Source organism: Lampetra fluviatilis, chromosome 14, assembly GCF_964198595.1.
Source record: "Lampetra fluviatilis chromosome 14, kcLamFluv1.1, whole genome shotgun sequence".
Taxonomy (NCBI): domain Eukaryota; kingdom Metazoa; phylum Chordata; class Hyperoartia; order Petromyzontiformes; family Petromyzontidae; genus Lampetra; species Lampetra fluviatilis.
Genome location: NC_136288.1, coordinates 14822410 through 14850242, shown reverse-complemented (window position 1 = coordinate 14850242; position 27833 = coordinate 14822410). Strand labels below are relative to the sequence as shown.

Below are 27833 nucleotides of genomic sequence, written 5' to 3'. Positions count from 1 at the left end.
GGCTTGGTGCACGCCGGTACATGTGCAGAATGCGCAACTGCACATGCATGGGGTATTTGTTGTTTGCCACTTGTACTGGGGGGTCTCATTCGTGTGAGCACGCTGTTCCGACACGTATGAACACGACACCAGTGTTCTTGTCACATGGGGCTCAACAAACAGCAGGGCCAGCTTTACGCGACACACACACGTGCGCTCAGCTCTCTTCTCATGAAAAATTACGGTATCCATGTGTCAGTCTGAAGAGTTGATGACATTGTCCCGGGACAGACGAAGGTGTTTGGATGGAGTCACACAGGATCCCTTGAAACAGTTTACTTTCTGTAATTGGCTACGTCATGGGAGTGTAAAGTTAACGTGCTGCCTGTATATGCGAGGTGTTCATCTTGACAATGTACAAACGGTCACCCAATCGGGGTGGTACATGTGGGGTAGAGCAAGGGTTGCTACATCTATCGTAGTAATTGCATGATTAAGCAATATCACAAATTGTACTATCACCTGACTAATATGTTAAGTGCCTCACGTTTTTATCAGTCATCGTGTGGGTCTACTCTGCTTGTTAGTGTAGCTTCACTGAACTCAAAAGGCACGCTAATGTATTTCCACAAACAGATAAGCATACATTCACATGTAAAGGAATACATAACTACACGTTGACAGTCAATACATACATAAACACATACGCCCACGCATTCGGGTACTGCAGTCGGCTTGAGTTGCCAAACATTCTCCTCATTCCTCCGTTTCACTCTGCTACTGCATTCAGTCATATTATGTTAGTATTCAGTATATGGGCATCTGCTCTGACCAAAGCTAATAATTGTAGGGGGAAAAAAATTTGCCAACTATTTGTTTTGGCAAAGGCACTTGTGTTGCTAATACTTTTTTCCTTCCACTATCTGAACTGTTCCCACACACCCGTTGCAAGCTGCGCGTGCGTAAGAGGCTGGCCGGTCACAACGCACACAGGACGACAAGGCAGCGGTGGGGGTTGACTTTGTTTACCAATCATCATCTTGCTCTTCATTACACATCCCCGCACAGCAAAGCACAAGACACTCCGGCATCCGATTCCACGTTAAAACAACACTTTTGTTCGTCAACAGTGGCGATTGTTAGGCGCGATTGTTAGGCGCGAGTGCGAGCGAGATCCTTGTTGCGTGGACTCCTCCGTGTGGCAGCGTCACCGCTCACTGCGCGGCGGACGCCACCGCCCCGGGGTTTACAGCCACACCCTTCCTCCGCAAGCCGTGCGCGTGGCCTTCGTGCATCTTCTCCTGCTGCTCCACCTGAGCACAACCACAAAATGAGCGTCACACCGCTGTTTTGGGGACGGTGGCTGTCGTGGTCATCGGTGCTGTAAAGAGTTCTGAAGGACAGCGGCTGCTGCTGGCAGCCGCGTGCTCTCCACACCAACTACAACGGCAAAGGTAAACTACAACCACTCGTTACCGTGGGGATGGGGGATCCTATGCCCTTCAATGTTATTTAATAAGGACCACGGCAACATGACAAAATGACCTGCAAAAGATAGAGCCACACTAGACGGGTATTAGAGGGGAACATTTTTGTGCACTCAACCCGCGGTGTATTAATGTGTGGCCCGTCAAACTAAGTCCTGTTCGGGCCTCTGTGAGAGAAAGCTTCCTCACTCCAGCACTGCCATGTCAACCACTCCTTGCCCATGGGGCGATACGAGGGGGTACACCACCCCCAACAATGCAGTCACTGGGTGGGGGGGGACCGAGCGCTCGCTGGCAGAACTCACCTCGGCCAGGAACTCTGCCTCACCCTTGGCGGCGATCGACAAACCCGACACGAGGTTGAAGAGGTCTTGCTCGTCAAGAGCCTCCGGGACGCCCGCCTTGCGGAAAAACTGCACAACAGCACGCGGGGAACCGTCACTCGCAGGGGAACGAGGCGTGCAAAAGGTGCACCACCACGCGGAATGTTGGCAATTTTAACATCGCCACACCATTCCACACGAGTTACTGCAAATCCACGCGTTTACACCAGGACCATGCGACGCCCATTTGGAGGCGTGCCCCGTACAAGCGAGCGCCTGCACAGAGTACTTGTTACTGACTTTGGAAGAGACCCGACGTGTACCCAACACACACGCCTACGTGTACTCTCACGTGTACACGCATACACTGGCACGTGTATTTACATGCTCCCACGTGTACCCATCTGTCCCCGCATGTCCACACACAAGTGTAGGACAAAGACCCCCTCGTATAGCCAGGGCAAGTGCTGTTCGCGAGCCACTACGAAGGCCGGAATGGTCCATGAGGAGGTGAGTGCCCAGCACCACGCCCGACCGCCTTTGTCTCCCCAGTAGAGCTGCTTACACACTGCACCAGGTACTCATTTGAGGCCGAGTCGACCTAGGGGAGGCCCAAGATCGATTCAGATAAACTTAAGTGAAACCCACACGCCTCTGAGCGCGCTCACCTGGGACACGTTGCGGCAGTCTCTGTAGAGGAACTCGAGGCCATGCGGGTGCGTGGGCTCAACCGACTGGCTCACATCAATCAGCCAGACCTGCACGGCAAAGCACAAACCAGTCACCAGCACAACCAGCACAACCATCGCATGCCAAACACCACGTTCACTCGAACAAGTATGACCATCGCTCACATGACCCCACATCCTCACACCACCTCCGCAGCAGCAATGGCTCCCCATCGCTGTCAGTGATGGGGAGGAAGCGTTAGGGGAGTGGGTGAGGAGGAGGGGGCCCTCACCTCTCCGCGGTGCCACAGGAGGTTGTACTCGCTCAGGTCGGCGTGCACAAGGTTACACCCGTGGAACAGGGTCAGCATCATCTGCAAACACGAGCACGGCCGGGTGACACGGTGGGACACTGGCAGCAAAATGCCGATGCAGCCAATTCGCCCCACTCAAATCTACACCCAGTAGAATCACAGAGCACTGTCCCAACAAGGTACCACCAGCGCAGTGTGGTTACAGGCACCTATTAAGGCCAGAATTGGAAAGGGGCAGGGGTGTGATTAACAGCACCACTCTTGGCCACTTTTGCCTCCTCAGTGAAGATGTTTACACGTAGCAGTGGGCATTCATTTTAATCTAAATCGACCTCTGGGTGGCCCTGGACAGGTTCAGACAATCACCACTGATGCTAGCTGTGGTTGGGAATGGAGCTTGTCTCCAGGTTTGCAGTACAGTGTGCTAACCACATGAACACCACCGCAAAATACACCACCACCATCCCCTCCAGCATCACAGGGTGGCCCCAACAAGTCGTTCAGCACTCGCACCTGCACCACCTGCTCGTAGGCAAGGGACAGCTGGGCTGATGACAGCCTCGCCTCCTTCAGCTTGGGGGACGGCACCTGACCCTCGCCCAGGAACGACATCACCAGCACGTGCTTCTTCAGCAGCACCACCTCGGGGCAGCGGATTCCCACCGCCCTCATCCTATGTGCATGCGTGCACCGCCACAAGCACAGAAAACATCATTGCAATTCATTGTCTTATAAGACTACTGTAATTTAACCCTGAGAGCTCGTTGAGTCAATTATATGAAGTATAAAAATATGTATTAGACAGGGACACGCTCCTTCAAAGCTGTTAAGCAAAAATTGGTGGATTACGTGTTCTAGCAGACATGGCCGGGCCAGGCCACAGTCACTGCCTGCAGTATCCAGAGCTCTCTGCCCTTCATCCAGTCTGTTTACGTGACAACCCTCCTCTTCCTCCACTATATGCATCAGATTCCAGACCTCACCAACCCTAAAGGCCTTGGCGACCCACTCAGCCCTCACCTGGCCAGATTGTGCATCTCCTTCTCGGCCCACATGCGGATGACCTTGCGGGGGTTGAGCTTGCTGAAGCGGTCCTTGAAGCGGTAGTCGTCCTTTATGTACTTGTCGCGGTTCTTGAACTCGTTCAGCGTCGTCTTGAACACCTTGACGGCGCACTCCGACGGAACCTCCTTGTTCTCCATCCTGTGGGAATGACCCGGCGGTGGAGAGGGGCGGACACGGTGGTGAAGTCAAGGAAGTGGGTAAAACGGTCAAGCTCCAAGCAACACCACCTCATCCCTCGCCAATCCTCAACCAAGGGCAGCACGATGAGCTTAACGTGAAATGGTTGATACGATGAAGCTGCCTTAATGAGGTTAATACAGGTTTCAGCAACTGGAAGATCGACAGGTTGCTACGAAGTTCACAAGCTGCAATGATGAGGTTTATGCGAAGATGTTGCCGCCCACTCACCGGCCGCCCGCAGCATGGAACACCACCGACTCCTTGCCGGTGCTGATGCAGCCGCTGATGCTTTCTAGCACGCCGGCGTTCACCATCTTGTACAGCAGCAGCCGCGTGCGAGCATCCATCGCTTGGTCCTGGTGTGTGGCATGAGGTCAGCGGGGAGGGTCAGTGTTCGGCCAGCGATAAGCATTAAGCAGGCTGATGCCATGCACACCTTGTGCTGCACAGTAACAGCTGCCACATAAGTTGGTGAGTCATAGCAAATGCCCTTTACCTGCAAATCATTATGCTTATCATGAGTGAGAGTCGGTGAGGGGGAGGAGTGCTCACCACTCACACTTAAGGTCTCAATCTCGTCCCCCAACACCCAGGACAGTACAATGTGGATTTATACAGCATCTGAATGGGAGCCAAGACCATAGAGAAGAGTTGCAGTAGTTGAGTCCAGATAAATGAGGGTCTCTGCACCAGCTGGGAATTGGAGAATCGGGGTGATGTGGTCTCATTCACAGTTGCCTGAGAGGAGTGTGTCAGTGGTGAGGCCCCCCTGTACCGAGGTGGAGTGCTCCTTCTTCTCGTGCAGGCGGGCGCTGCGCCGCTGCTCGGCCTGTGAGTGCTGCTTGAGCACGTTGAACACTTGGTTTGACAGCTTCAGGTCCATATGGATGCCATCCCCCGAACAGAACTCTGGAGGAAACTGCATTCCATAAAAACAGCCACAAACACCACCGCCACAGATTACTGCACAAAAAACGCTCAAGCAGCCAGGTGTGGACGGCGTGGTTTCCCTGGCTGCCCTGTACGGGCATGCGCTGGTGCGCTGCACTCACGTGCTCCATGCGAGCCGTGTTCTTGCGTCCGCACAGTGCCTCATCGTGCTTGGTGGTCATCGATTTTCCACGGCCGGTGAACCCGCATCGTGGGAACGGCTGTGGCTTGGCTGCAAGGGATCGAGAGAAACACGTAAACACAAAGACACGACGATAGACAGACATGTCCCCTTGCACAGACGTGCAAAAAAAGTATTTAGACACTCACCCATGTACACAGTGACACATACAGAGACAAACCCACCCACAGAGCCACACAGACATCCATACACCCTCAAAAACAGAAAAAGTGCACAGACATGAAATCTCATGCACAGACATGCTGAGATCAGAATCTAGCAAATGCAACCACTCATCCACATACAATCAAGTCCAACCACACCACCCAGCAGTATGCAACATGCCCCCAACCCCCATACACCTCCACTCACCTGCTCGGTAGGGGTCGTGCTGCGTGTCCTGCCAGTCCACCTCCTCCTCTGAGCTGTCGCTGTCCTCATACGGGTGGCTCATGCGGTAGTTCTCAAACGAGATGGACACTGCTCAAACAAGAGTCCACACGCAGCGCGTGCGAGTCAGGTCAGCACGGCGGTCCGCAGCTCCACTACAGTGCATTGTATCCTGCTTGAGCTATTGGTGTCGCAGCACGAGAGGAAGTATCCATTCAGATCTCTTTCAGTGGCGCAACCGTCCGGGATGGCCGTAGAAGCTCGGTCTGGTGTGGTGCTCGCCACACCTTTGCTGTCGCGGTTGAGCTTGTCCTGCTCGCGGCGCAGCAGGGCGTCGTGTTCACGGTCAAACTCCATCTGCAGCAGCTTCGCCAGCAGCACGTCACTCTCAGTGTCGCCAACGGGGCCCGGCACCGCTCCCTCCACTGCGAGAAACCTGCGGTGGACACACATGATGAGGACCAATCAACCATGGGACCCAGACCTGGATCAGAAGCTGTGCCGTGTTGAGCAGGCCAGGTGACGCACCGAATAATCGTTTCCAGTTGATTCTTAAGCTCAACACTCATCAAATCGTGAGTGTTTTTGGTTCACACGTATTGCATGCGATTGCTTCAAGTAACCATGCCGTCACTCACACAGAATGATCCTGAATCGTGAAACAATGGTCTGTGCTCAACAGCATCACACCACACGGCAGATGTGGTAATCTGCTACACCGATGGACAAGAGGCCACGGTGCAACTGCGGTCACCATATCTCAAATCCATGGACCACACAGTCACCCCACTACTCGCTTCCGTCATTTGCCAGGAGCATTTCAGATATTCACCCACCAACCTCAACATGAACGTACAAATTTGTTGATGAAATCCCTGCCATATGAAGGGAGGACGAGAATCATCTCAAGAAAGGGGAAAATTGTTACAGATATAGAATGGCTGGGCTCAGTTACTCGCAGAACACACTGCGTGAGCAAAATAAACACTCACACTTGCAATTGAGGAATGTGCAACGTCTAAAAATAAACTACGACACAGTTTCCAGTTGCTGAAATCAACTCTTTCACAACAATGGTATTAGCCACAACTCGGGTTTGATGTATGCAACTGAGATGGGGAGTGGTCGGGTTATTTTGAGTAAGGGTGCCAGTGAGTGGTGTTTGGTAATTAATGTTGGAGTGTGGCTGGTGTAGGAAAAGTTTCTTTAAAAAATACACGGTGGTGGATCGTGTGTGATAGGGGTGATTACCAGTTGTTGTGGTAGGTGGTGGGATCTTAGTGAGTGGTGATGTATTGTTGACGACGGCAGTATGTAAAGGGTGTTGCTCGAGTTGGTCCTCGCAGTGTTCGTGGTGGTAGTAGTAGACTGTTGGCAGTGTTGTTTGTTAAGGGAGTTGTGGAATTGGTCGTCGTGTTGCTAGTGAGTGGTATGACGCAAAATATGTGTCGGTATTGTTTCCGTTGATGGTGCGGGCGTGTAGACTCCTCGTTGGTGTTGACGAGGTGGTAGGTGGGTGGTAGGGTGCGTGAGCGATTCTTGTAGGTAGTTGCGATGTTGGCGTGGTTGGTGTAGATTCGTACTCCAGGCTGAGCGCTTCGTCCTGGGTCCCCGTGTCGGCGCGGCTGAGCTCCTGCGCCAGCTCCTCGCTCATCACGTCCGCCAGGGAGCACGGGGCCGCCGCCCCCACGCCCACCTTGCCCCAAGGGCTCTGCGTGTCGAAGGGCAGGGTGGTGGCGCGTTACGTGCCTCCTGCGGTGACTCATGCGGTGACTCAGGCGGTCACTGCACGGACCGACCCCGGGCTTGTGTGGAAACACGACGAGGCCACGAGCTGAGCCGGCATTTTTACTTCACACGGATGAAAGCAATGACGCAATGACGAGCAAGACGAAAGGCCGTGACAGCGGACCAGCCGATGGCGCTGCGCGGCTCTTTAGGATTGAAACTCGAGAAGCAGCTGACGAAGGCTCGTAAAACAAAACACTCGAATAAAGGCAGACTAGGACCCATAGTTAATTCACTGCGACGCCGGTTGACGGGTCCCACAGGAAAACAAACGGAAACGCAGAGGGGCAAGCCGAGAGACAGACAAGCAGACGCAGAGACGAGTGGGAGAGTGAGCCGCAAGGAGACATACACAGTGAGGCACGAGCGGTGGTGAGGGACATGCGAAGACCGACACAATATTAATATGGAGAGAGTTAAACAGGTGCCCCATGCGGAGACAATTCAACGAGACTCGAGGGAATTCGGTGAGACTGGGAGACCGGGAGGCACAGTGGTGACTGGGAGACACAGGGAGACTGATACGCACAGGAGAGAGTGATACGCACAGAGGAGACGCAGGAGACAGAGAGGACACAGGGTAGACTGATAGACACGGGAGACACAGGAGAGACACGGGGTAGACTGATAGACACAGGGGAGACACAGGGGAGAGACGGGGTAGACTGATACACACAGGGGAGACACAGGAGAGACACAGGGGAGACTGGTACACACAGAGGAGACAGAAGAGACACAGGGTAGACTGATACACAGGGTAGACACAGGGTAGACTGGTATACACAGGGGAGACACAGGAGAGACACAGGGGAGAGACGGTCACAAGTTCGCACCTTGGGCGCAGCAGTCGTCGCCACCGCAGCCACCAGCGCCTCTCCCCCCGAGCCCTCCATTCCGCTTTCGCCGCCTGCCTTCTCCACAGAGCGAACGGACGCGCGTCTCAACTCTCCTCCTCGTGACGGGGCTCTCTTGGTGAACGTGGACGGAGCAAAGTCTCGACGCGGGCGAAACTTCCCGGCTTCGGCTCAAGGCCCCCCCGCTGTTGTGAACGCGCAGCCTGGGCCTGGCTCAGGCGAGCGGCCGGTGGGGAGGGGGGGGCCGAAGCGGCGCGGGGAGCTGGGGAAAGTGCGGGGCTCGGGGGAGACGAGGGGAGACGTGGGGAGACGAGGGGAGACGTGGGGAGACGAGGGGAGGGAGCGGGGAGACGAGGGGACGAGAGGAAACTGCGGATCCTGCCGCTTGCGCCGCTGCTGTAGTCGGCGGCCGCGCGCGATGGTGATTGGCCGCCTCTCATCACGTGGTACGGAAACGAAAGGTCACGCCGCCGCCATTTTGGTTAGGGGTGAGAGATTTGGGGCCGCCCATAAATGACGTCACGCACCTGGGGGGTGGGGGGGGGTCTGACATTTGTGACGATGTGTGACGAGGGGGGGTGAGAAATGTGACGTCACATCAAAATGCGCAACTTTAAATAAATATAGACAAATCTGGAATATATTCTAGATTTGAAGCTTTCGTGACTGCAAGGAATCATATTCTTAGGTTTTTTCGGTAAAGTCACGTAGGTAAAACATCAAAATTAATGATGACGGAGACTTGTGTTGCCTCTTGAAACGTCGTGATTTTTGTTTTTTTTTATTTTATTTTCATTCATTTTGATGTTTTACCTACGTGACTTTACCGAAAAAACCTAAGAATCTGGAATATAAACAACACGTTCTACTTAATTAAATATACTTAGTAATATATGTTTTCTCCTACATAATAGTACAGCGCCACATTGAATACGCACTACAATGACAATAGTTTAAAGCGATCGGAAGCATGTTTTATTTGGGGGGGGGCGGCAGCTTTGTGACGTCATATTAGATGGTGGGGGGGTCTGACTTTTTGTGACGCTGTGTGACGAGGGGGGGGGGTAAAAAATCGTCCAAAATCGCGTGACGTCATTTATGGACGGCCCCATTGTTGTTGTTTAAACTCGAAAACAAAATCCATCTGCCGGGAGTCGACCGCGAGTCCCGTGCTGTTGCCGTTCAAATTCCCCCAGCGAGGCCAACCTTCATTTTGTGTTACGAAATCAAACGCTCACGTCCTGGATGGCGCGCGGTTCACCGCCAACCCCGTGGGTCAGGATCAGCGCAGGGAACTCAGTGGCAGCAGAGAACGAGCGCGGGCGGGTAAACAAATCGCCCGGGGCGTCGTTTGTTGGGAACAGTTCGCGATTGTTCCGAACAAAACTCGCGCGCACTGACGCTGATGCCATCCTGCGACAATGACGAACGGTGCGATCTCATCGCCCCCCGTAGGGGTACCACCAACACGCAAGCAGCTGACGTGGTCAGGCGTGGTCAGTCCACTGCTGTGGATAAGGGCCTCCCCCTTGTGGTGAGTGAGCGTTGGTGTACGCTGTTTTTTTCTGCAATATTTTGCTGTCTTTTCTTGGATTTTCTGTTTGCACTTAGTCACATATTCACTTTAAGATGTTTTTTGTTCATGTTTTTGTTTTTTGTTTGTTGCGGTTGCACCCGATTCAAGAGCCGAATGGCTCACAGGGCTACAGCTAATAAATGAACTTGAAACTTGAAACATGCGCACAACAATGGACGCCTCACCACGTGGAGGGGCAGTGGAGCGCTCACCACGCTGCCTGCTGCCGGCCTCGTGCTGAGGATTCGGCGCTCTCACCGCCGCGTCCCCGGTTCAATCCCCGGGTTGGGAATGTTTTAAAATGTAAAAAATGTTTCGCTGTAAAACTGCACGTTTTAGAATGCGATGCAGGTCCTGATGCGTGCGTGCACACGGAGTCCACGTGCTGTGTCATCCGAGCTGCGGTCTGTCCACTGCCGAAGGCACTCGGACGACCCAGTGGTGGACGTGGATCTCATCGCTACACTCTCCACTCAATATCCACCCCGCTAGAGGTCTGGTCTCTAATCGTTGTTTGACCCACGTCTTCCTCGCTTCTCTTCACAGCTGTTTTGGCATTTGGGTTCGTTTGCTTTGACGTCCCCGTGTCTGATCTCTGCGTGTCGAGGGCTCCACGCACCGATTGAGAATGTTCCTCTGTGGCCCACATTTGACTGCCGATTTTCATTTACAAAGTGTGTCATTGTTCGCGCTATCGCTATACACTTTACAATCCGATAAATCAACTCGCAACCATAAACATACAAAGTGCAAAAATACGTCTAAAGTTACCCAGCCGGTGGCGAAGCAGCCGAGCGAAAGGCTCACAATCGGAGGGTTGAGAGTTAAAATCCTGGTTGGGGGTTGACTGTGCCCACCATCCCTCTGGGGTCAATTAAACAAGTGCAGTAGCACGTTGTGAGGTAACCTATCATGTCAAAACAATTACACCTGCCATAGAAATGTGGAATTTGCACCACTTGCTCAGGGAAGTAAACGGGAGAGGAGCCACATTGGGATTAAGCAGGAAGTGACAATTTGGCATTCTTAATCACAATCCCAACCAAACCTTCACCACATTACTTTTACTTCATCACTTTCATCATGCACACGATTAACACAGTAACGGAAACACAAAGAAAACCTTGATACGAACAAAATCCTTTATTTAACCACATGCGCACCCAATCCACCGAGCGTGTTTGCAATGGAGACCTGATATTGTATTATGTACTTGAAACATTCCAGTCTTTTATAAAACCACTGTTCGGGAAAAAACCCCATGTTGCTCATGGGGGTTGTTTGACCATACTTCACCATATCGGTCAACACAGGTTGAAGGGAGAGCCCAGGACCGGTATACGTTTCACTTGCCACTGATGATAGCCACGGCTGGGAATCGAACTGGGGGAACCGGGTTCATAGCGCAGTTTGCAAATCACTCTGCCACCACTCCAATCCTTCCAGTTGCGTGAATTGCAATTTGTCGCTGTGTCTGTAATAGCTTCATCCTCAAGAGACACTCGACATCGCACCCATACCTCAGACACAACAAGAGTACACCAACTAAGCTCTACATACATTTAAAAACAGCTATTCTGACTAAATAATAAAGCTATACAAAGACACAGATGTTCCCTTGTTCTGAAATAACCTTTTCCACTGGCACATCCGAGCCGAGCCAGAGTGCGGCCCTCACGGTACGGGCGGTGGTTTTCCACTGGCTCTCTGCCGAGCCAGAACCAAACCGGGATGCTGTGGTCTCGCAATTCATCCGAATCTGGCTCAGGTTCCAGCAGGACCAGGATGGCACCAGGCTAGCCCTGCACGGTCCCGACACGGCTCGGTCGTACACCGGGAAAAAAGTCCATCGCAAAATCCCGCCATTCCTGGCCAGGGATGCTCGTGAAATGCATCCGATGTTCAGCTTCAAGTATGTACGTTAAACTTCCTTCGCACCTTACATAGCCAATCGGAGTGGAGAAATAATGAGAACCGCAGAGCATACGGCCACACATGGCCTACCAGCGACAAGGCCACGCGCTCGTCTGTTGGGACAAACCTGCAGAAGCTGACCACACGCCAACACGCAGATCACACTTGCACAGGTGATCCCTCTCCATAGCGGCCAAAGCACTGAACGTAAATGTCTTCCTCATAGTGGGGTTTATCCAGCTTGTGTTATGGTCGGACAGATTAGAACCAGCATCAAGTTTAGTCACCACCTGTTATTTTAGTGGTAGTCTAAGTGAAGTCGACCAATGGAAATCGAGTCGAGCCTTAGTCTGTGGATTTGGTTTAGTTATTCAGTCGAGTCGAGGAGAACGCTCCGTGCACTGCATTCTCCGATAGCGTTACAAAGTTATCTTTAACTTCTCATCAGTTTGTCGCGCTTTAGTCTTTGTTGGGGTAGCTGCAGTCGCCATCATCGCACGATGACTTTCGTCCACTCGTAGTAAAAAAAGTAAAAATACTTTGACGAATATTTTCGTCTGTAATGTTCATTGGACAAGATTAACATGAATTACCGGAGATGGGGTAACTCACACTTTACCCCACCATAAGTGACCCGGCAGTGCATTCCGTTTTCTAGCAATGAGTGAGGAGCAAGGGCGCTGGCCGATGTCAAGAAACTGGCGCAAGGTAACGTCACCGGCGCAACCCCCTCGAATAATAAAAACACTTTGGTAGAGTGCACATTAAGTTTGATCTTTAAAATCCTAGCAATCAGCATCACCTAGTAGCTACATATAAGCTGTCTCGGAGCCACACCGCACCATCACGCACTGTCTGCGGTTTGTTCATCTCTGTGTGCGTGGCACGAGAACTCGGGTTGCCGTGGTACCTGCGCGCTCGGTAGTCCGGCCACCGTTTTACTGACGCCACCGGGCAGGAATTCAGGTGGGCAAAGTGCACAAAATGTGGCCGCGACACAGCCCGAGGGAGGAGTGCGACTCCCTACCTTTGACCACGCGAAACCGACCAAACCAGGTGGGTAAACCACACAGATCGGGCCAGCAACGAGGATGCGAACAGGAATTTGTGCGTGACGTCAACGCAAACGATATGAATGATTTATTAAACTGTTATTTATTTTATTGTTGTTGCATTTCTGATGCCTGGAGAAACTGCCCAGGTGTCCGCGAGCACGGTTCGGGAGCACTGCTCAGCCGGTGCGGACGTGGTGCCCACGTTGAGACTCCCTGACCTCCCTGGACGCAAAGGGAGGGTCATGTAAACGCGGCTATCGAGGTCGTCAAGTGGGCGCTCGCGGGGACTCCTTGGGACACCCGAAACTCCTGCAGCATCACGGTAGGATGGGTGCGGAGCCAAGCCAGGAGCCGGCAACAATGATCAGGATGACGACGACGCGGCGTATCCATGGCTCCCATGTCTTCCAGATCTCCCGGTGCCACCGCTCAACAAAGTTTCTTAATGTTGGCTCCGCCTCGACCGCACGAACGCTGGTTTTGCCGACGGGCGACATCTCCCGGCGCCGCGCTTTGCCACGCCTTGCCAAGCTCGGCGGCGCAGAGCTCAGTCCCGCACCGACAGGCGGCGGAAGTGCGGCATGACCTCGCGCTCGGGCACGTGCAGCGCAAACTCCAGCGCCACCAGCACTGGGAACTCAAACTCCAGCAGCTCGCGGCGGCTCAGCCGCAAGCGCTCCTCCACCTTCTGAGAGGGTGTACGGGCCACATCACACAGGGCACGTCGACATTACCTCCATCACCGACACCGCACACGCATCATGATTCTGCAACAACACGGCATTACCACCATCACCAACATTACACCCATTACTGTATGTCAACATCACCTACATTAACACCATTGCTGTCATCGCTGTCATCGCTGTCACCAATATACTCTTCATCAAAATTACCATAAATTTTTCCACTATCCCCAATACCACACCCATCACCAATTGTCAAAAGTAGAGAGAGGTAGAGGGAACAGGTAAAAATGGTCGCGCGTGTGCGTGCGTGTGCGTGCGTGCGCGTGTGCGTGCGTGCGCGTGTGCGTGTGTGCGCGTGCGATTCGGGACTGACGTCAATGAGCAGCTTGACGTCGCGGCGCCGCAGGTCGCTGGCCAGTTTGGCGGCGAGCAGCAGGCAGGCGCCGGCGCACAGCTTGCGGTTCTGCTTGCTCAGCTTCCCACGCAGCGCCAGCTTCTCAAAGTACACGTGCGCCATGGCGACGGCGCCCTCCTCCAGTCCACAGTCGTCGCGCGCCAGCCGCCGCATCGCCTCCTTCAGGCTGCGCTCCACACGTCACGCGTGTCATGCGCCACGTCACGCACCGCGCCGCGTCACGCGACGCGTCGTAGCGTCGCTGTCGCGCACGGTGACCGTGGCACGCAACGCCCTCCGTTCGACACAACCAACATCGCAATCGTCACCGCATTCACCACCGGTCTTTCGGCTGGTTAAACAAAAAGCTTACTTGAGCGATGACGGCGTCCTAACGCCATGCAGCGGCACTGATAAGTCACACGCTGCTGTCACCTGCAGCTCCAATAGACGAATTATAGCAGGAAACGTAGTGATGATGGTCACCTCTATCACTATCACAATCACGAGCTTCGCCACCGCCATCACTCTAACCACCATCGTCACTTTAACTCCCATTGCCACCTCGACTACCATCGCCTTCAACCTTCCCATTCACAGGAACAAAGCGTACAGGAGGCACACAGTCTGCACATGCATGACGTTGATGACGATGATGACGACACCACGGATGATGGTTAATATAACAGTCCGACGTTGATCGCACTCGCTCGCCTGCGGATCTTGCTGAGCGTGAGCTTGATGTGCGGGAACTTCTCCTTGAAAGTGTCGTTCATGTCCTTCTTCAGGTCGGACGGGCGCACGTACTCGATGATGGTCGTCTGCACACCCACACGAGGATACGACCTCTTGACCTCACGACGATCAACGCACAAACGCACTCTCCAGGGTGGAGTTCCAAGCGCTGGCAAAGGCTAAAATCAGTGACGAGTGGTAAGCGACCAGGGATGGTGAAGTATGGTCGTGACCGACAAAGTCTGTATCCAGCAGCAGAATGACAGAGGGCAGTAAACAGAGACCTTTCTCAGCCAACTCTGGCCGTGGAGCCTACGCGAGTGAGCGAGTGAGCGAGTGAGTGAGCATGTGAGCGAGTGAGCGTGTGAGCGAGTGAGTGAGTGAGCGAGGCACACCATGTAGCATGGGAAGATGAACACTCGCTTGTGCTTCCCACATGGCCACTGTGGGTCCTCCAGCAAGTCAGGGTCGTAACCCACACGATCGCCGGACTCTGACAACACACGCACACACGAAGACACAAAGACAAAGATCCAACATGTAGTTTAACACGTAGGCTTTCGTGACCAATATCATCCATAAGAGGTTTTTCTGGGTTAATATATAAAAGTGTCGTTAAACCCGCCACAGCCAACTAGTAAGGGTTGTCACGTAAACAGAACGTGGCCAATTCGTCACTAGTACAGCACACCGGTGGATTGGAGAGCCAAGCCACAACATTTACAATGTGAGTACGATGTTTCGCCAGTAATTACAACTAGCTTCATCAGGCGACAGACAGATTTGTGGCGAAGTCCTGTTTCGTTCCTTATATAGAGGCGTAGATGTGGTGACCACGCTTCTGCGCCACGTAACGTAGTGCGCTAACAACTGCACTGTCGCTTCCCTCCACGCACACCCACACATGCACACACCCACACTCACACACAGGCACAACCTGAAACCATGGCGTCGCAAATATGACTTGGGCCTTCAGCTGCTACCACCTCCCTTGTGGTCTGTGCGTGGTTGTGCATCGTTGTGCAGGCGTGTGCAGGCGTGTGCAGGTGTGTGCAGGCGTGTGCTGGCGTGTGCAGGCGTGTGCTGGCGTGTGCTGGCAAGTACCGGCATGGTGTGGCGCTTGTCGGTGCGGCGCCGGCGCGGTCCCCGCACGGGCGCCGCGTGCCAGCGCGGCCGCCCCCTCGCCGGCTGCGTGGGCGCGCCGTGTGACGAGCGCGCTGGTGGGGTGCAGGAACTGGGCGTACGACACGGCCTGTGGGGGCACACACGCGGCGCCAGCTCGCGACTAGCGCACCGTCCACCCCGCGCACTCGCCGACGCCGCCGTCATCTACGGACGTGATCAATCCACTGTCGGACGAAGGCCACCCCAAGCCGTCGCCATCTCTCACCGCCCTGCGAAGTAATCATCCAACCAGCACCTGCGCAAGATCTAATTTCATCGCTCCATCTCCTTGGTAGCGTCCTCTCGGATGCGTTCATCACATGGCTGCCACTCCGTGATTATTCTTGACCATCGACCATTATTCCTTCCATAAGCATGTGCTACCCAAGGCCGCTTGCTGAACGGTCAACAGAATTCCCTGAACGTGAATATTCTCTCATCGTGGTGTTCCCCTATCTGTTTCTCGGTGTAATTCCAAGCATGTATTTATTTATGCTTTTGTGTGGACTCTTAAGTTTTTGATGTGCATGTTTATGTTCATTATGCCACACATTGATTAAAAACTCTCTTCTCGAGGCAGATTGGTTTAAGAATCCACGAGTTTACCTGCTTCAAATTCTTGATATGGGATCGCGATTGGGATACGGGATAGGGATGGGGGGTAGGTAGGGGTTGATGTCAAGGGCTGAGGGGTCGAGGGATCATACCTCGTGCACTACTGCCCCGTCCGCTCCCAGGTTCACGCCCTCCAGCCAGCCCAGAGACCCGGCGCGCTCCGGGTAGCTGGTGTGCCCTCCCGAGTGGTGGCGCTGTCGGGTGCCGTCCGATCGCACCTCCCTGCAACGAGGCCCCGGCACGGGGAAGAGAGCGAGGTGAGGCGGGGCAGAGGGCGTCGGCGCGCCGTCGTGAACCCCTGCGGTCTCGGGCGCCCTGCATCAGGGTGGGGCTCTGGCTGGCAATAAGCCGGTTCCGGCCGTCGCTCGTGCCGGGGTGACGGAGCCTCACCCGAAGGGGTTGGCGTCTCGGTACGGCACCACCGAGAAGACGGAGCACAGTGAGCGCTTGCTGGAGACCAGCACGATCCTGCACGGGGCACGGGGGTGGAGGGCGTGGAGCACAGGCGGAGCAGCGAGCGCGTGAGATGGCGCCGGCGACGACTTCGACCACCTCCCACGCGTGCCCTGCAGGTGCCCAAAGAGCGCTCGCTCACCGATGGTGACGCCGAGACAGGGACAAGACTCCTAGGCAACTACCGGTGGGCTGCCCTGCAGCAAGTTGATGAACTGGGACGATGAAACGTCACGGATTGCCATGCAATGCAAGATCCGGTTAATTTTTTTTTCGTTTTTACCGTCTCATTTGTATTCCAATAAAAAAAAAATGTCATTTGTATGCTTTTGTTCTCTCTGTTAGACTAAAATGTTGACATATTTGTATATAACTGTAAATTACCGATTCCGATATGTGCCATTCGGTGCATGTATTGTCAGCGTGAAGCAAGGCTTCATTTCAGATGCGTCTTAGTCAGCGACCTGAAATACAAACATCCGGTCAGCCACATCTAGTATACCTCTCGCGACGGCTGTGTCTACTAGGCACATGCCTGCCGCACGACACGCGAGCGCACGAAGGACCCCCGAGTCCGGGCACGCACGCGTGGCGGCGCCCACCTGCCGTTGCGAGTGTCGTGCTGCCGGATGTTCTTGATGAAGTGAACCTTCTTGAGCGCCGCCTTGGGTCGTGGGGAACACGAGAGCGTGCGGCACCTGGCGGGGGGAGGCAGGGCAGAGGGGGAGTAACTCACGGTCCCACGAGTGTCCGGGAGATAACGGGACACCAGCATTCGCAAGAGTCAGGTTGCCGTGATGTGGCTGTTTTTTTCAAAAGATCATTACATAATGTATGTTGAACTTCTTTCGCACTGTATGTAGCCAACTGTGCAAATCTTGATTAGCGTTTTTTATTTCATGCAAAAATATGAAATAGCGCAGTCAAGCCCTAAATACATAGATATTGCGCTTTGCAAAACTCTTTCCGAAGGAATTAACAGCATGGCGGTGAGATGACGACATTACATTGAATAGTCACGAATTGCTTACTCCTTGTGTACCTGACAGCATGTGCATCGTGAGCGCTACAGATTGTACACGGTTTGCGTAATCTCACGACAGAAAAGCGCACAATAAACACGACGAATCCCACTTGCGCAAGGCACGGCATGCTGCATAACGTACGGCGATATTTGCCACAGCGCATCGTGATCACGGATACCACGACGGGCCGAGTGGCCGGGCGAGGCGCTGGGGAGCCTCACCTACGCAGCGGCGCGTTCTCCTCGATCTCCTCCAGGGTGTCCACCGACGACCGCGACAGCAGCCGGCGCCGACTCGGCACGCTGTGCACCAACAGAGACACGGGCCACCCTAAAGCCACACGGCCAAGCGCTGTTCGCGAGCACCTATTGAGGTCGGCACGCGAAGGGGGTGGCTTGCCCGGCACCACACGCGGCCGATAGACACGCACACATCGGAACAATAACCTCCCTTCGCCGGCAAGTGACGGTGACGTCGCCATGGCGTTTACATCAGGCGAGGTGCAATTTGAGGCCACGCAAAGTGTGGAATGCTCGCTACCTGGGCGTCACAGAACACACCCAGGTGCCACGGGTTGAATGGCTGTCAGATGCCCCACCTGTGCTCCCCCACTGTGCCAGCTTGATGCGTTTTATCCGCCCGGCGCTCCGCTCGTTGTAAGCGTCACTTCCCCACAAATATTGGGCACGCACACGTGGGCCCACAAACACGGTCACGCGTCAACAAATACACACGAACACCGACGCCGGGTGGCATCGGCGCGATCTCAGAGGGCCGAGTGGAGCAGAGGTTGGGGGGGGGTGGAGGAAACGTCACGGGGGAGCGATATGGAGCGAGAGGGGAAGCAGGGGCGCTCGTGTGGTCCCCGTCACACAATTGTGACCTCCCCCCCTCCTCACAACTCTCCACGTTTCCTGAGCGGGGAGGCGTGGGAACTTAGCGGAGCGCACGGTTACACCAGGCGGGTGTCTCGCGGAACCAGCCTGCAGAGGTGTAATGACGCAGATCAAGATCAACATTATTCAACTCGGAACACAACACGGACATGAGCTGCACACAAACGAAACCTGGTGGCCTCTACCGAGCCATGCTGGCCGTGGCCAGATATCGAACTGGCACAAACACAAAGATCCCAGTGCAGCCGCCAGGCTGGCTGTGAGCGAACACCTATGAAGGCCAACGCGGTGCATTGCATAGGCGGTGTGGGCTAGCACCAGGCAAGGCCGCCTTTGTCTCCCCGGTGCTAGATGTTTACACACCGCACCAAGGACACATTTAAGGGGAAACCCCGCTGTTCTTGGTCATGAGCGGCAATCCAAGTTGGGTGGCCGGGTTCTAAGCGCAGCGCGCTCTCCGCCGCGCCACCGCTCCACAACTGCCCGGCCATGGGAACGTGGGAACGGAAGGTGCGGGGAGCGGGGTCCCGGCCCCGGGAACAATCACGCACGAGGGCGGTGCGGAGGGAGCTGCACACCCCCCCCCCCCCCAACGCATGCCGGCGGCACTGGGAACTCGGCAGCGCTCGCAGCCCCTACCGTGCCCTGCTTCCACGAGCCACAGACATCGCCTGCATTGTACACGTGCCCTGCCTCCATGAGCCACAGACATCGCCTGCATTGTACACGTGTCCTGCCTCCACTCAGCCACAGACATCACCTGCAATGTACACGTGTCCTGCCTCTACGAGCCACAGACATCACCTGCATTGTACACGTGTCATGCCTCTACGAGCCACAGATATCACCTGCATTGTACACGTGCCCTGCCTCAATGAGCTACAGACATCGCCTGCATTGTACACGTGTCCTGCCTCCATGAGCCACAGACATCACCTGCATTGTACACGTGCCCTGCCTCCATGAGCCACAGACATCACCTGCATTGTACATGTGCCCTGCCTCCATGAGCCACAGACATCGCCTGCATTGTACACGTGTCCTGCCTCCATGAGCCACAGACATCGCCTGCATTGTACACGTGCCCTGCCTCCATGAGCCACAGACATCACCTGCATTGTACATGTGCCCTGCCTCCATGAGCCACAGACATCGCCTGCATTGTACACGTGCCCTGCCTCCATGAGCCACAGACATCGCCTGCATTGTACGTGTCCTGCCTCCATGATCCACAGACATCACCTGCATTGTACACGTGCCCAGCCTCCACGAGCCATGCAGTGCACCTGAGACAGTTTACAACTTACACAAACAATACGGATATGGTATCGTGTACTGTTATGCACAGCACGTGCAAGTCATCTTAAACCATACACCATTTCACATTCTGTAGTGTAAGTGTCATGCAGCGTATACAACAGATAATACTTGTACATATGCTGCCCGTGTCTTCAACTGCATATACATCGCATGACCACGCAGCACGTGGCGTGTACCGCGCGCGTCACAACAAGACCGCCGTGGTGACACCCGTACGATGTAGTCCACGTGTTTACAGGGCCCATGCAGTCAGGGGCACGACAAGCAGTCGGGTCTGTTCGCTGCGGCGCACGTGACGTGCCACTGCGCCTGCCACGTGGGGGGAGAGAGACTCGTGTGGTAGCACCACGTGGGGAGAGAGAGACTCGTGTGGTAGCACCACGTGGGGGGAGAGAGACTCGTGTGGTAGCACCGCGTGGGGAGAGAGACTCGTGTGGTAGCACCGCGTGGGGGGAGAGAGACTCGTGTGGTAGCACCACGTGGGGAGAGAGACTCGTGTGGTAGCACCGCGTGGGGAGAGAGACTCGTGTGGTAGCACCGCGTGGGGGGAGAGAGACTCGTGTGGTAGCACCACGTGGGGAGAGAGACTCGTGTGGTAGCACCGCGTGGGGAGAGAGACTCGTGTGGTAGCACCGCGTGGGGGGAGAGAGACTCGTGTGGTAGCACCGCGAGCGCACACAGCGCCAGCGATGTTGTTATTGTCACGGGGGGCCAAGGCCAACAGCAGGGCCGGGTTTACTCCACACACGCCACACACCACACGCCACACACACATCATATACACACACACGCCACAACACACACACCGCACACATACGCCATACACACACCATACACACACCACACACACACCACACACACACACCATACACACAGCACACACCATACACACCACACACACTACACACACCACACACACACATACAGCACACACCATACACACCACACACACACATCACACACACACATCACACACATCACACCAACACACACACCACACACACAACAACACACACACCCAACACACACACGCCACACACGGGCGACAACACGACCGCATGCATCCACCACGTGTGTGTCGGTTTCTAATTACCGAGCTCAGCTTCCTTCAAAACATTCCGATGTAAAACAGCCCCCCCCCCCATGATGAGTTAATCTCTAGACGACTGTGGTTCTCTCTGCTCTTGCAAGGCCATTGCAGAATCGTCAGGCTATTCAATGTGTCGCTCGTAGGCTGTGGTTGAACACGCGTGGGAGCGCTCACAAACAACGGCGTTGCATAACACACTATACAGTGCACTCGGTGACTGTAGTTTTTAAACCTTTAGCCTTTACATGTTAAACTATTAAGCAATCCTGCACTGATCAGTAGTATCCACGAGAATGCAGCGCACAGCAACGGATTCTTGAATCCATCTGTGCGGAGCTTTGCGTGTTTACCCTCCACCCCGTATGCATTAGGCGTGGTGCTGGGGTGTTCTCCCCGCCTCCCACAAGAGGCCAAATCATCATTGATGGCCAAATAGCCAAATGTCGCGGCTCTCCCGGGTAACCAGAGGGCATCATTCCTGCACGTGGTTCTAAATTAAGGCCTCTTAAAACCTCGATGCATCGTTGTCGACATTATATAATTATTGCAAAGCTCGTTTATTTGTGAGCACGTTGACCAGCTTGGTGAAGTACGGCCACACACATCCCAGGGTGGGCACGACGCGGAGAGGCCCTCATCCAGCAGTGGATAGAGAAGGGCCGACAAAGCATCAACAACAACAACGAGGAGGAGTAGGAGGCTGCGAGGCCTCACGCCGCCGCCTGGCTCGGGCACCCCGCGGGGTCCCGAGTCTCGAGGTGTCTCCTGAAGTCGCGAGGGAGCGAGGGGACGCGGCCACGCACCTGGCACGGAGCGGGTCGGAGACCTCCACGGGGCTCAGGGCGCGGCCCGCCGGGCAAACGGGGCACGGCGAAGGCCCCGAGGCCGCTCCCACGGCCCCGGGGCCGCCACCACCACCACCAACACCACCACCGCCACCGCCCGGGACGCGGGGCCTGCCCCCGGGGCCCGCGGTGGGCCCGGTCGCCGGGAAGAAGAGCGGCGACTCGCGGCCCGCGGGGGTCGCGGACGACGACGACGGCGGCAGCGGCAGCAGCAGAAGCGGCGACGAGAAGACGGAGGCCGCCGGGGTCTCGGGCTCGGCGCGGGCCTGCGAGGGCCGCCTCCCGTCCAGGGAGATGGACGAGAGGAAGCTGAGCGCCGCCTGGCGCCGCGGGTCCGAGCGCCTCCGCGTGCCGCCCAGGCCGCTGCTGCTGCTGCTGCCGGCCCGGCCTGGAGCCGCGGCCGCCGCGCCGCCCGCCTCGGAGGCCATCGCCGCCTGGGGCGGGCGAGCAGCCAGCGCCCCCTCCTCCTCCTGGGTGGTGGTGGTGGTGGGTGTCGCCCCCTGCTGCCCGAGCGCCTCCCTGGAGAGTCTCTGTCTGCAGGGCATGGCTCCCCCACCCTGCACGGTGGCGACTACCAGCGCCCTGTCTGCAGTGTCTGTGTGTGCAGTGTCTGTCTGCAGTGTCTGTGTCTGTGTGTGCAGTGTCTGTGTGTGCAGTGTCTGTGTGTGCAGTGTCTGTGTGTGCAGTGTATGTGTGTGGAGTGTCTGTGTGTGGAGTGTCTGTGTGTCTGCAGTGTCTGTGTCTGTCTGCAGTGTCTGTGTGTGTCTGCAGTTTCTGTGTCTGTCTGCAGTGTCTGTGTATGTCTGTAGGCTGTCTGCCTCCAGTGTCTGACTGCCTGTTTGCAGTGGACGTCTCTCTCTCTCTCTGTGTCTAATCCCACAGCTGTGTCGATCTCCCTGCTTCGACTCGGCCTCTTATGGAGCCGCATGAACTGGAGCCCCTCCGAGGAACGGGTTCAATATTTACCCGCCCACCCGCCCGCCCGCCCTCATTGGCCCAGCTCCTGCCAATCTCTGCGCCACCGCTCCACCCCCATCCGGGCCCAATGCGAGTCTTTGTGTCCTCCTCTGTTATCGGTCCGATGTGGCACGGCTCAGGGTCCCGTGCTGCTCTACGGGGGCCGCGTTTGCGAGTCTCAGGCTGCTGCTGCTGCTGTGTTCGTCTCGGGCTGTGTTCGTCTCGGGCTGTGAGTCCATGCTGCCCTCTAGCGCACAGCCTCAGTGTGTCCCCGTGGGTTGCAACACGAAGTAGCCCAGCAACATGTCACACTACAGGAGGTGGAACCCCACAGGTACATCTCATACAGATATACGGGGTGGGGTGGGGGGCGCGGTGATATCCCTGTTCACCGCTCTTCAACGCTCATCACCGATTCACGAATCTGAGTGGCGCTTCGGAGGTGAAGTTTCCATACTTCACCACAGGGTGGCGACCACAGACCACGGCGTTCAGATGCCAACTCGCGGACCTTCAGAGCCCGAACACAATGAACAACATTGTGGGTTAAATTTCGATTTAAAGCTTTCGTGACTGCAGGGATTCATCTTCTTGGTTCTTTCGGTAAAGTCACGTAGAAGGGAAATAAAATAATAAAAATACAATTATTTTATTATGTTGTTTTTATTTTATTATTTCCCTTCTACGTGACTTTACCGAAAGAACCAAGAAGATTGTGGGTTAAAGAAAATATCGGCCCAACACCGTCCTCCAGAAATAGATACGAATATGGTTTAGTCCATCGGCTTGTTGTTTTTCCACACCAACACGACCCTGCAGCGTTTGTGCAACACGTGGCCTCTGGCCTGATGAGAACACGCGGCTGGGTGGCCAGATGTCTAGGCAAGGGCACTCCTTATACTACCTGATTAACTCACTATCACAGTGATCAATCAACTGTTGATCATAATCTCAATAAATACCAGACTGATTAATAATGAACCAGTTAGTCATTAAATATGTATATTTTAGAGCGATTCAGTAATCAAATGTGAAAGTAAAAACTATTCGCGTAATTAACTTGATACGTTTTAAAATATTAACCAGTTTCTTGTTCAGGTAATGCAATATTAGAGCGACACATGCCTCTACCCTGAGAGTGTTTAACTCATTAGCGAATCGAGTTGTTGTTTCCTTAAAACCGTATCGCGGTGAATCAGTGGGGTCCACAGCTCCACCGCCTCTCCCTCCACCATTCTGACCACCTCGTATCTCCAGCGGGATTTGGAAGCCTCGTGGCACCCTTCTCCGTGTGACCCACCAAGCGCTGCATCACAGCAGGAGCGAGTAGATCGTTTCCCTAATTCATCATCAATGGTCATTAGCCATGGTCAGTCCACTGCTGGATGAAGGTCTCCACCCCAAGCCGTCACCACCACGGCTCACGACCCTGCGGTGTAATCACCCTACTCGGCAACTCCACGTGGCCTCATCTCATATTCGCGCCGACTCGGTGGCGAACGACCTTGTGGACGCGTTTCCATTCCTTGGCGGATAAAAAAATAAAATAATTAAGTGTATTTACTATAATCACCATTTTCTCCCTTCTCCATCCCAAACTCGCGCCCGGGGTTATTTTTGGGGATCCCAAGAGCTGGAACTTCCCAACCCCAGCGAGGGAATAAAATTGGCTCAAGGAGATGGAGCAGATAAGTAAACAAGCACACTATAAACATTTAAACATGTTAAAAATAACGGGGCCTTTAGGCAAGTGGGTCTCCGCTCCCTCCAGGAATACACACACGAGCCCCTCCCCCCCCCCCCCCCCGTCGTGCGGGCTTCGAGAAGGACACAGACAGATGGGCAGCAGTTCGAGCGCTGCGCCATGAACCCGGCAACCCGAGTTCGATTCCCGCTCACGGCCATCACCAGTGACGAATGTCGGTCATGGGCCTCCCCTAGGTCCATTCAGCCTCAAATGAGTACCTGGTGCGATGTGCAAATATCTACCACTGGGGAGACAAAGGCGTCCGGGTGTGGTGCTGGCCATCCACCCCCTCGTGTAACGTTTCGGCCTTCAAAAGGTGCACGCTAACAGCACTTGTCCAAACGGTATGTTCAGGTTGTACAGGGGAGCTTTGTACGTACATATGTGTACGTGTCATGCTTATCACGAGCCATGACAAATCCACTGGTAGGTAGAGGTGTCTCCAAGTCTCACGACGATGAGTCGATCTCGTCTCATCGGTGGAGGTCCTCCAGCTGCTGCCACTCCCGGCATGTCGTGCCAAGCCCCGTGCCAAGTGCGTTTACTGGAACCCAGTAGCCCCCCCCACCACCACCCCATCCCCGTGCCGAGAGGGCAAAGCGATCTCAGGAAATGTGCAATCACCACATTTACCCGTTGCAGCCGAGACACCAAACAACGCAGCATCAGCTGGAGATGCATCGCTGATTGCTGCGCCCCTGGGGGGGGGGGCGGGGGGCTAAACGCGATTCATGCCGAGCGGGGGACTGGGGCCCGCCCCGTCGCGCTCCCCTCGTGAGAGGTGGCCACGCCATAGGAGGCGATCTCTTGATTTGATCTCTTGATTTGATCTCTTGATTTGATCTCTTGATTTGATCTCTTGATTTTATCTCTTGATTTGAAGCTTTCGTGACTGGAGGCGATATCTTTTTATCTCGCCCATTGGGCGGAGCGCCTCGTTTTGAATCTTTCAATCTCGGCCCCATCATCATCATCATTTCAGCGGGTCTATTTGTGTTTGTTATGCTGCACCGTGCAATATCAAAGTATCCCACAGCCCTCACCCACCCCTTCAGTGTAACAGTCCACGAGTGGAATGAGACCGAGAGCAAAGCCTGAAGGTCTCCAGACGTCGACTGTGCAACCAAATGCTGTGTAATCTGGCAGAAGGAAGGAAGCGATGGCGAGGTGTGGTGGTGCTGGTGGCGGCATTATTGACAATGCCCATGATGATCTCTTCAAATTGATCTTCAGTGCCTCCTCAGCCGCCACCCGAGGAGGAGCCTCTGAATGGAGGGCACACGGCTAGGTGATGGGTGGGGGGCATTGCTTCATCATTTAGGGGGGGGGCATGGACCCCACTCGTGCGCTCACGATCTCAGCGTGATCGCGTCTCATCCGGCCACGGCCCGCGCCCGGTTCGGGAATTTAGCCCGCTCCATGGCGCCATCCTGCGGTTGTGGAAGCGATGTCCCTTGGGTTTGTGGTGTGTGGAGATTGTGATGTGTGGGATTTGTGGTGCGTAGGGTTTGTGATGTGTGATGTGTGGGGTGTGTGGTGTGTGGGGTGTGTGATGTGCGGGGTGTGTGATGTGTGTGGGGTTTGTGATGTTTGGGGTGTGTGATGTGTGTGGGGTGTGTGATGTGTGATGTGTGGGGTGTGTATGGTGTGTGGTGCGTGGGGTTTGTGGTGCGTGGGGTGTGTTGTGTGTAGGGTTAGTGGTGTGTGTGATGTGTGTGTGGTGTGTGTGTGGTGTGTGTGGGGTGTGTGGTGTGTGTGTTGTGTGTAGGGTTAGTGGTGTGTGATGTGTGTGGGGTGTGTGGTGTGTGTGGGGTTTGTGGGCAGCGGAGTGGGGGGGGCGTCTCTCGGCGCTCTGGAAGCTGCGGGGAAATGGTCGCCCCGCCCCCCATCCCCCACGCGGGACTCGCTCTCATTCATCCCGCGCACGCGCACAATTCATAGTGGCCAACGCCGCCTCGCTCCCTCCTCCTCCTCCATCTCCCAGCCTCCGTCCCTCTCCCCACAACGCAATGACCTCTACAACAGAGTGGAAACCAGGACGGTGGCTGAAATTTACGCTTTGAAAAATCACGGCGCCTCTCGGGGCGTTGCGATGTTGTTGATGATGGTGGTGGTAGTGGCGTGTTGGTGGTGGTGATGATGATGTATTCACGAGCCAACACGCCCCCCCACCAACCCCTCCCTCTCTCCCTGTGCCTCACGACGCACATCTGTCTGACCCCCCGTTCTCCTCCCTCCGCTCCCCCCTCCCCCGTTACTGTCAGAGAGAACGCGCTGTTCACACGATCAGCAGCAGCACGCTCGCCTCTTCCTCCACAGCTCCCCCCACACACCTGTCGCTTCCTCTCTCCCTCCAGCCCCCCTTGAACCCTCCCTCCCCCTCTGCCTTTCCTCCTCCACCTCCCCTAGCCCCCACACCCACCTCCTCCTGCTACCTCCAAACGCCCCATCCCTGCTTCGAATTTGGTTCAATTCCTGGAAAATCCGCACATCAGTGGCACGTGGTATCTGAACCCTTACTGGGCCTCCCCTAGGTAGACTCAGACAGACATGAGCACCGGGTGCGGGGTGCAAACACCAGAAATGGAGAGACAAAGGCGGCCGGGCGTGGTGCTGGCCACCCACCCCATTGTGCGCCGTGTCGCTAACAGCACTTGCCCCAACAGTCTGTTCCAAGAATATACGGGGGATGTTTGCCTCTGTGCAGACCAGTTTATGCATAAATGTGTTTCAATTGAATGTTTCCGTGGCGAGTGGCATCTGAACCGGTCTTGGGACTCTCCTAGGTCAACTCAGCCGTACATGGGAATCTGTTGCGATGTGTGAAGCATTTAGATTCATCATCGGTGAGACAAAGGCGACCTGGCACGATGCTGGTCACACCACCCCCTCGTGCGTCCTTCGCAATCACCTTATTAGGTGATTGCGAACAGCAGTCTGCATGTTTTTGTACGTGAGTGAGTGTACGCGTGACTCAGCCTCAAATGAGTACCTGGTGCGCTGTGTAATCATTGCCACTGGCGAGACAAAGGCGGGCGGCGTGTGTGCTGCCCAACAACCTCCTCGTGTGCCGTGCTCGCTAACAGCACTTGTCCCAACAATCTGTTAAGGCTATAGGGTAAGCTTTGTCTTTATATGTGTGTCGGGGGGGGGGTATAATTGGGGGCAAGGGGGCGCGCCGACTCTAATTCGCACTGTA

The 27833-nt window shown here is 55.0% G+C and overlaps 2 protein-coding genes and 1 long non-coding RNA gene across 3 annotated transcripts; 1 reads left to right on the top strand and 2 right to left on the bottom strand.

Annotated features, from left to right (window-relative positions):
- Positions 1–496: 496 nt before the first annotated feature.
- Positions 497–8602, bottom strand: RIOK3 (RIO kinase 3). Its single transcript, XM_078862794.1, has 13 exons — positions 8139–8602; positions 7101–7228; positions 5805–5953; positions 5500–5607; positions 5069–5178; positions 4792–4935; positions 4245–4372; positions 3792–3974; positions 3285–3444; positions 2751–2831; positions 2458–2547; positions 1772–1879; positions 497–1292 (listed from the first exon to the last, which is right to left on the bottom strand). The coding sequence occupies exons 1-13, from the start codon at positions 8196–8198 to the stop codon at positions 1194–1196; spliced, it is 1548 nt and encodes a 515-aa protein (XP_078718920.1). The 5' UTR covers positions 8199–8602; the 3' UTR covers positions 497–1193.
- On the top strand, positions 8527–15633 carry LOC144935917 (uncharacterized). Its single transcript, XR_013637369.1, has 3 exons — positions 8527–8605; positions 9615–14720; positions 15549–15633. It is a non-coding gene; the product is annotated as an uncharacterized LOC144935917 (long non-coding RNA).
- On the bottom strand, positions 13252–22625 carry LOC144935915 (CDK5 and ABL1 enzyme substrate 1-like). Its single transcript, XM_078862793.1, has 10 exons — positions 21889–22625; positions 18001–18081; positions 17357–17452; positions 16692–16769; positions 16394–16523; positions 15627–15774; positions 14918–15015; positions 14502–14608; positions 13767–13974; positions 13252–13392 (listed from the first exon to the last, which is right to left on the bottom strand). Exons 1-10 carry the CDS (start codon positions 22473–22475, stop codon positions 13252–13254), a joined length of 1674 nt encoding a protein of 557 aa, XP_078718919.1. The 5' UTR covers positions 22476–22625.
- Positions 22626–27833: the final 5208 nt, after the last annotated feature.

Excerpts from the sequence above, each read along its gene's own strand:
- RIOK3 (XM_078862794.1), bottom strand. The coding sequence starts at position 8,198 with ATGGAGGGCTCGGGGGGAGAGGCGCTGGTGGCTGCGGTGGCGACGACT. Across the intron at positions 5,954-7,100 it reads GACGAAGCGCTCAGCCTGGA|GTTTCTCGCAGTGGAGGGAG; the intron begins GTACGAATCTAC and ends TGTCCACCGCAG. Across the intron at positions 4,936-5,068 it reads ACACGGCTCGCATGGAGCAC|TTTCCTCCAGAGTTCTGTTC; the intron begins GTGAGTGCAGCG and ends TATGGAATGCAG.
- LOC144935915 (XM_078862793.1), bottom strand. The coding sequence starts at position 22,475 with ATGCCCTGCAGACAGAGACTCTCCAGGGAGGCGCTCGGGCAGCAGGGG. Across the intron at positions 18,082-21,888 it reads TCCGACCCGCTCCGTGCCAG|CGTGCCGAGTCGGCGCCGGC; the intron begins GTGCGTGGCCGC and ends GTTGGTGCACAG. Across the intron at positions 17,453-18,000 it reads GAGAACGCGCCGCTGCGTAG|GTGCCGCACGCTCTCGTGTT; the intron begins GTGAGGCTCCCC and ends TCCCCCCGCCAG.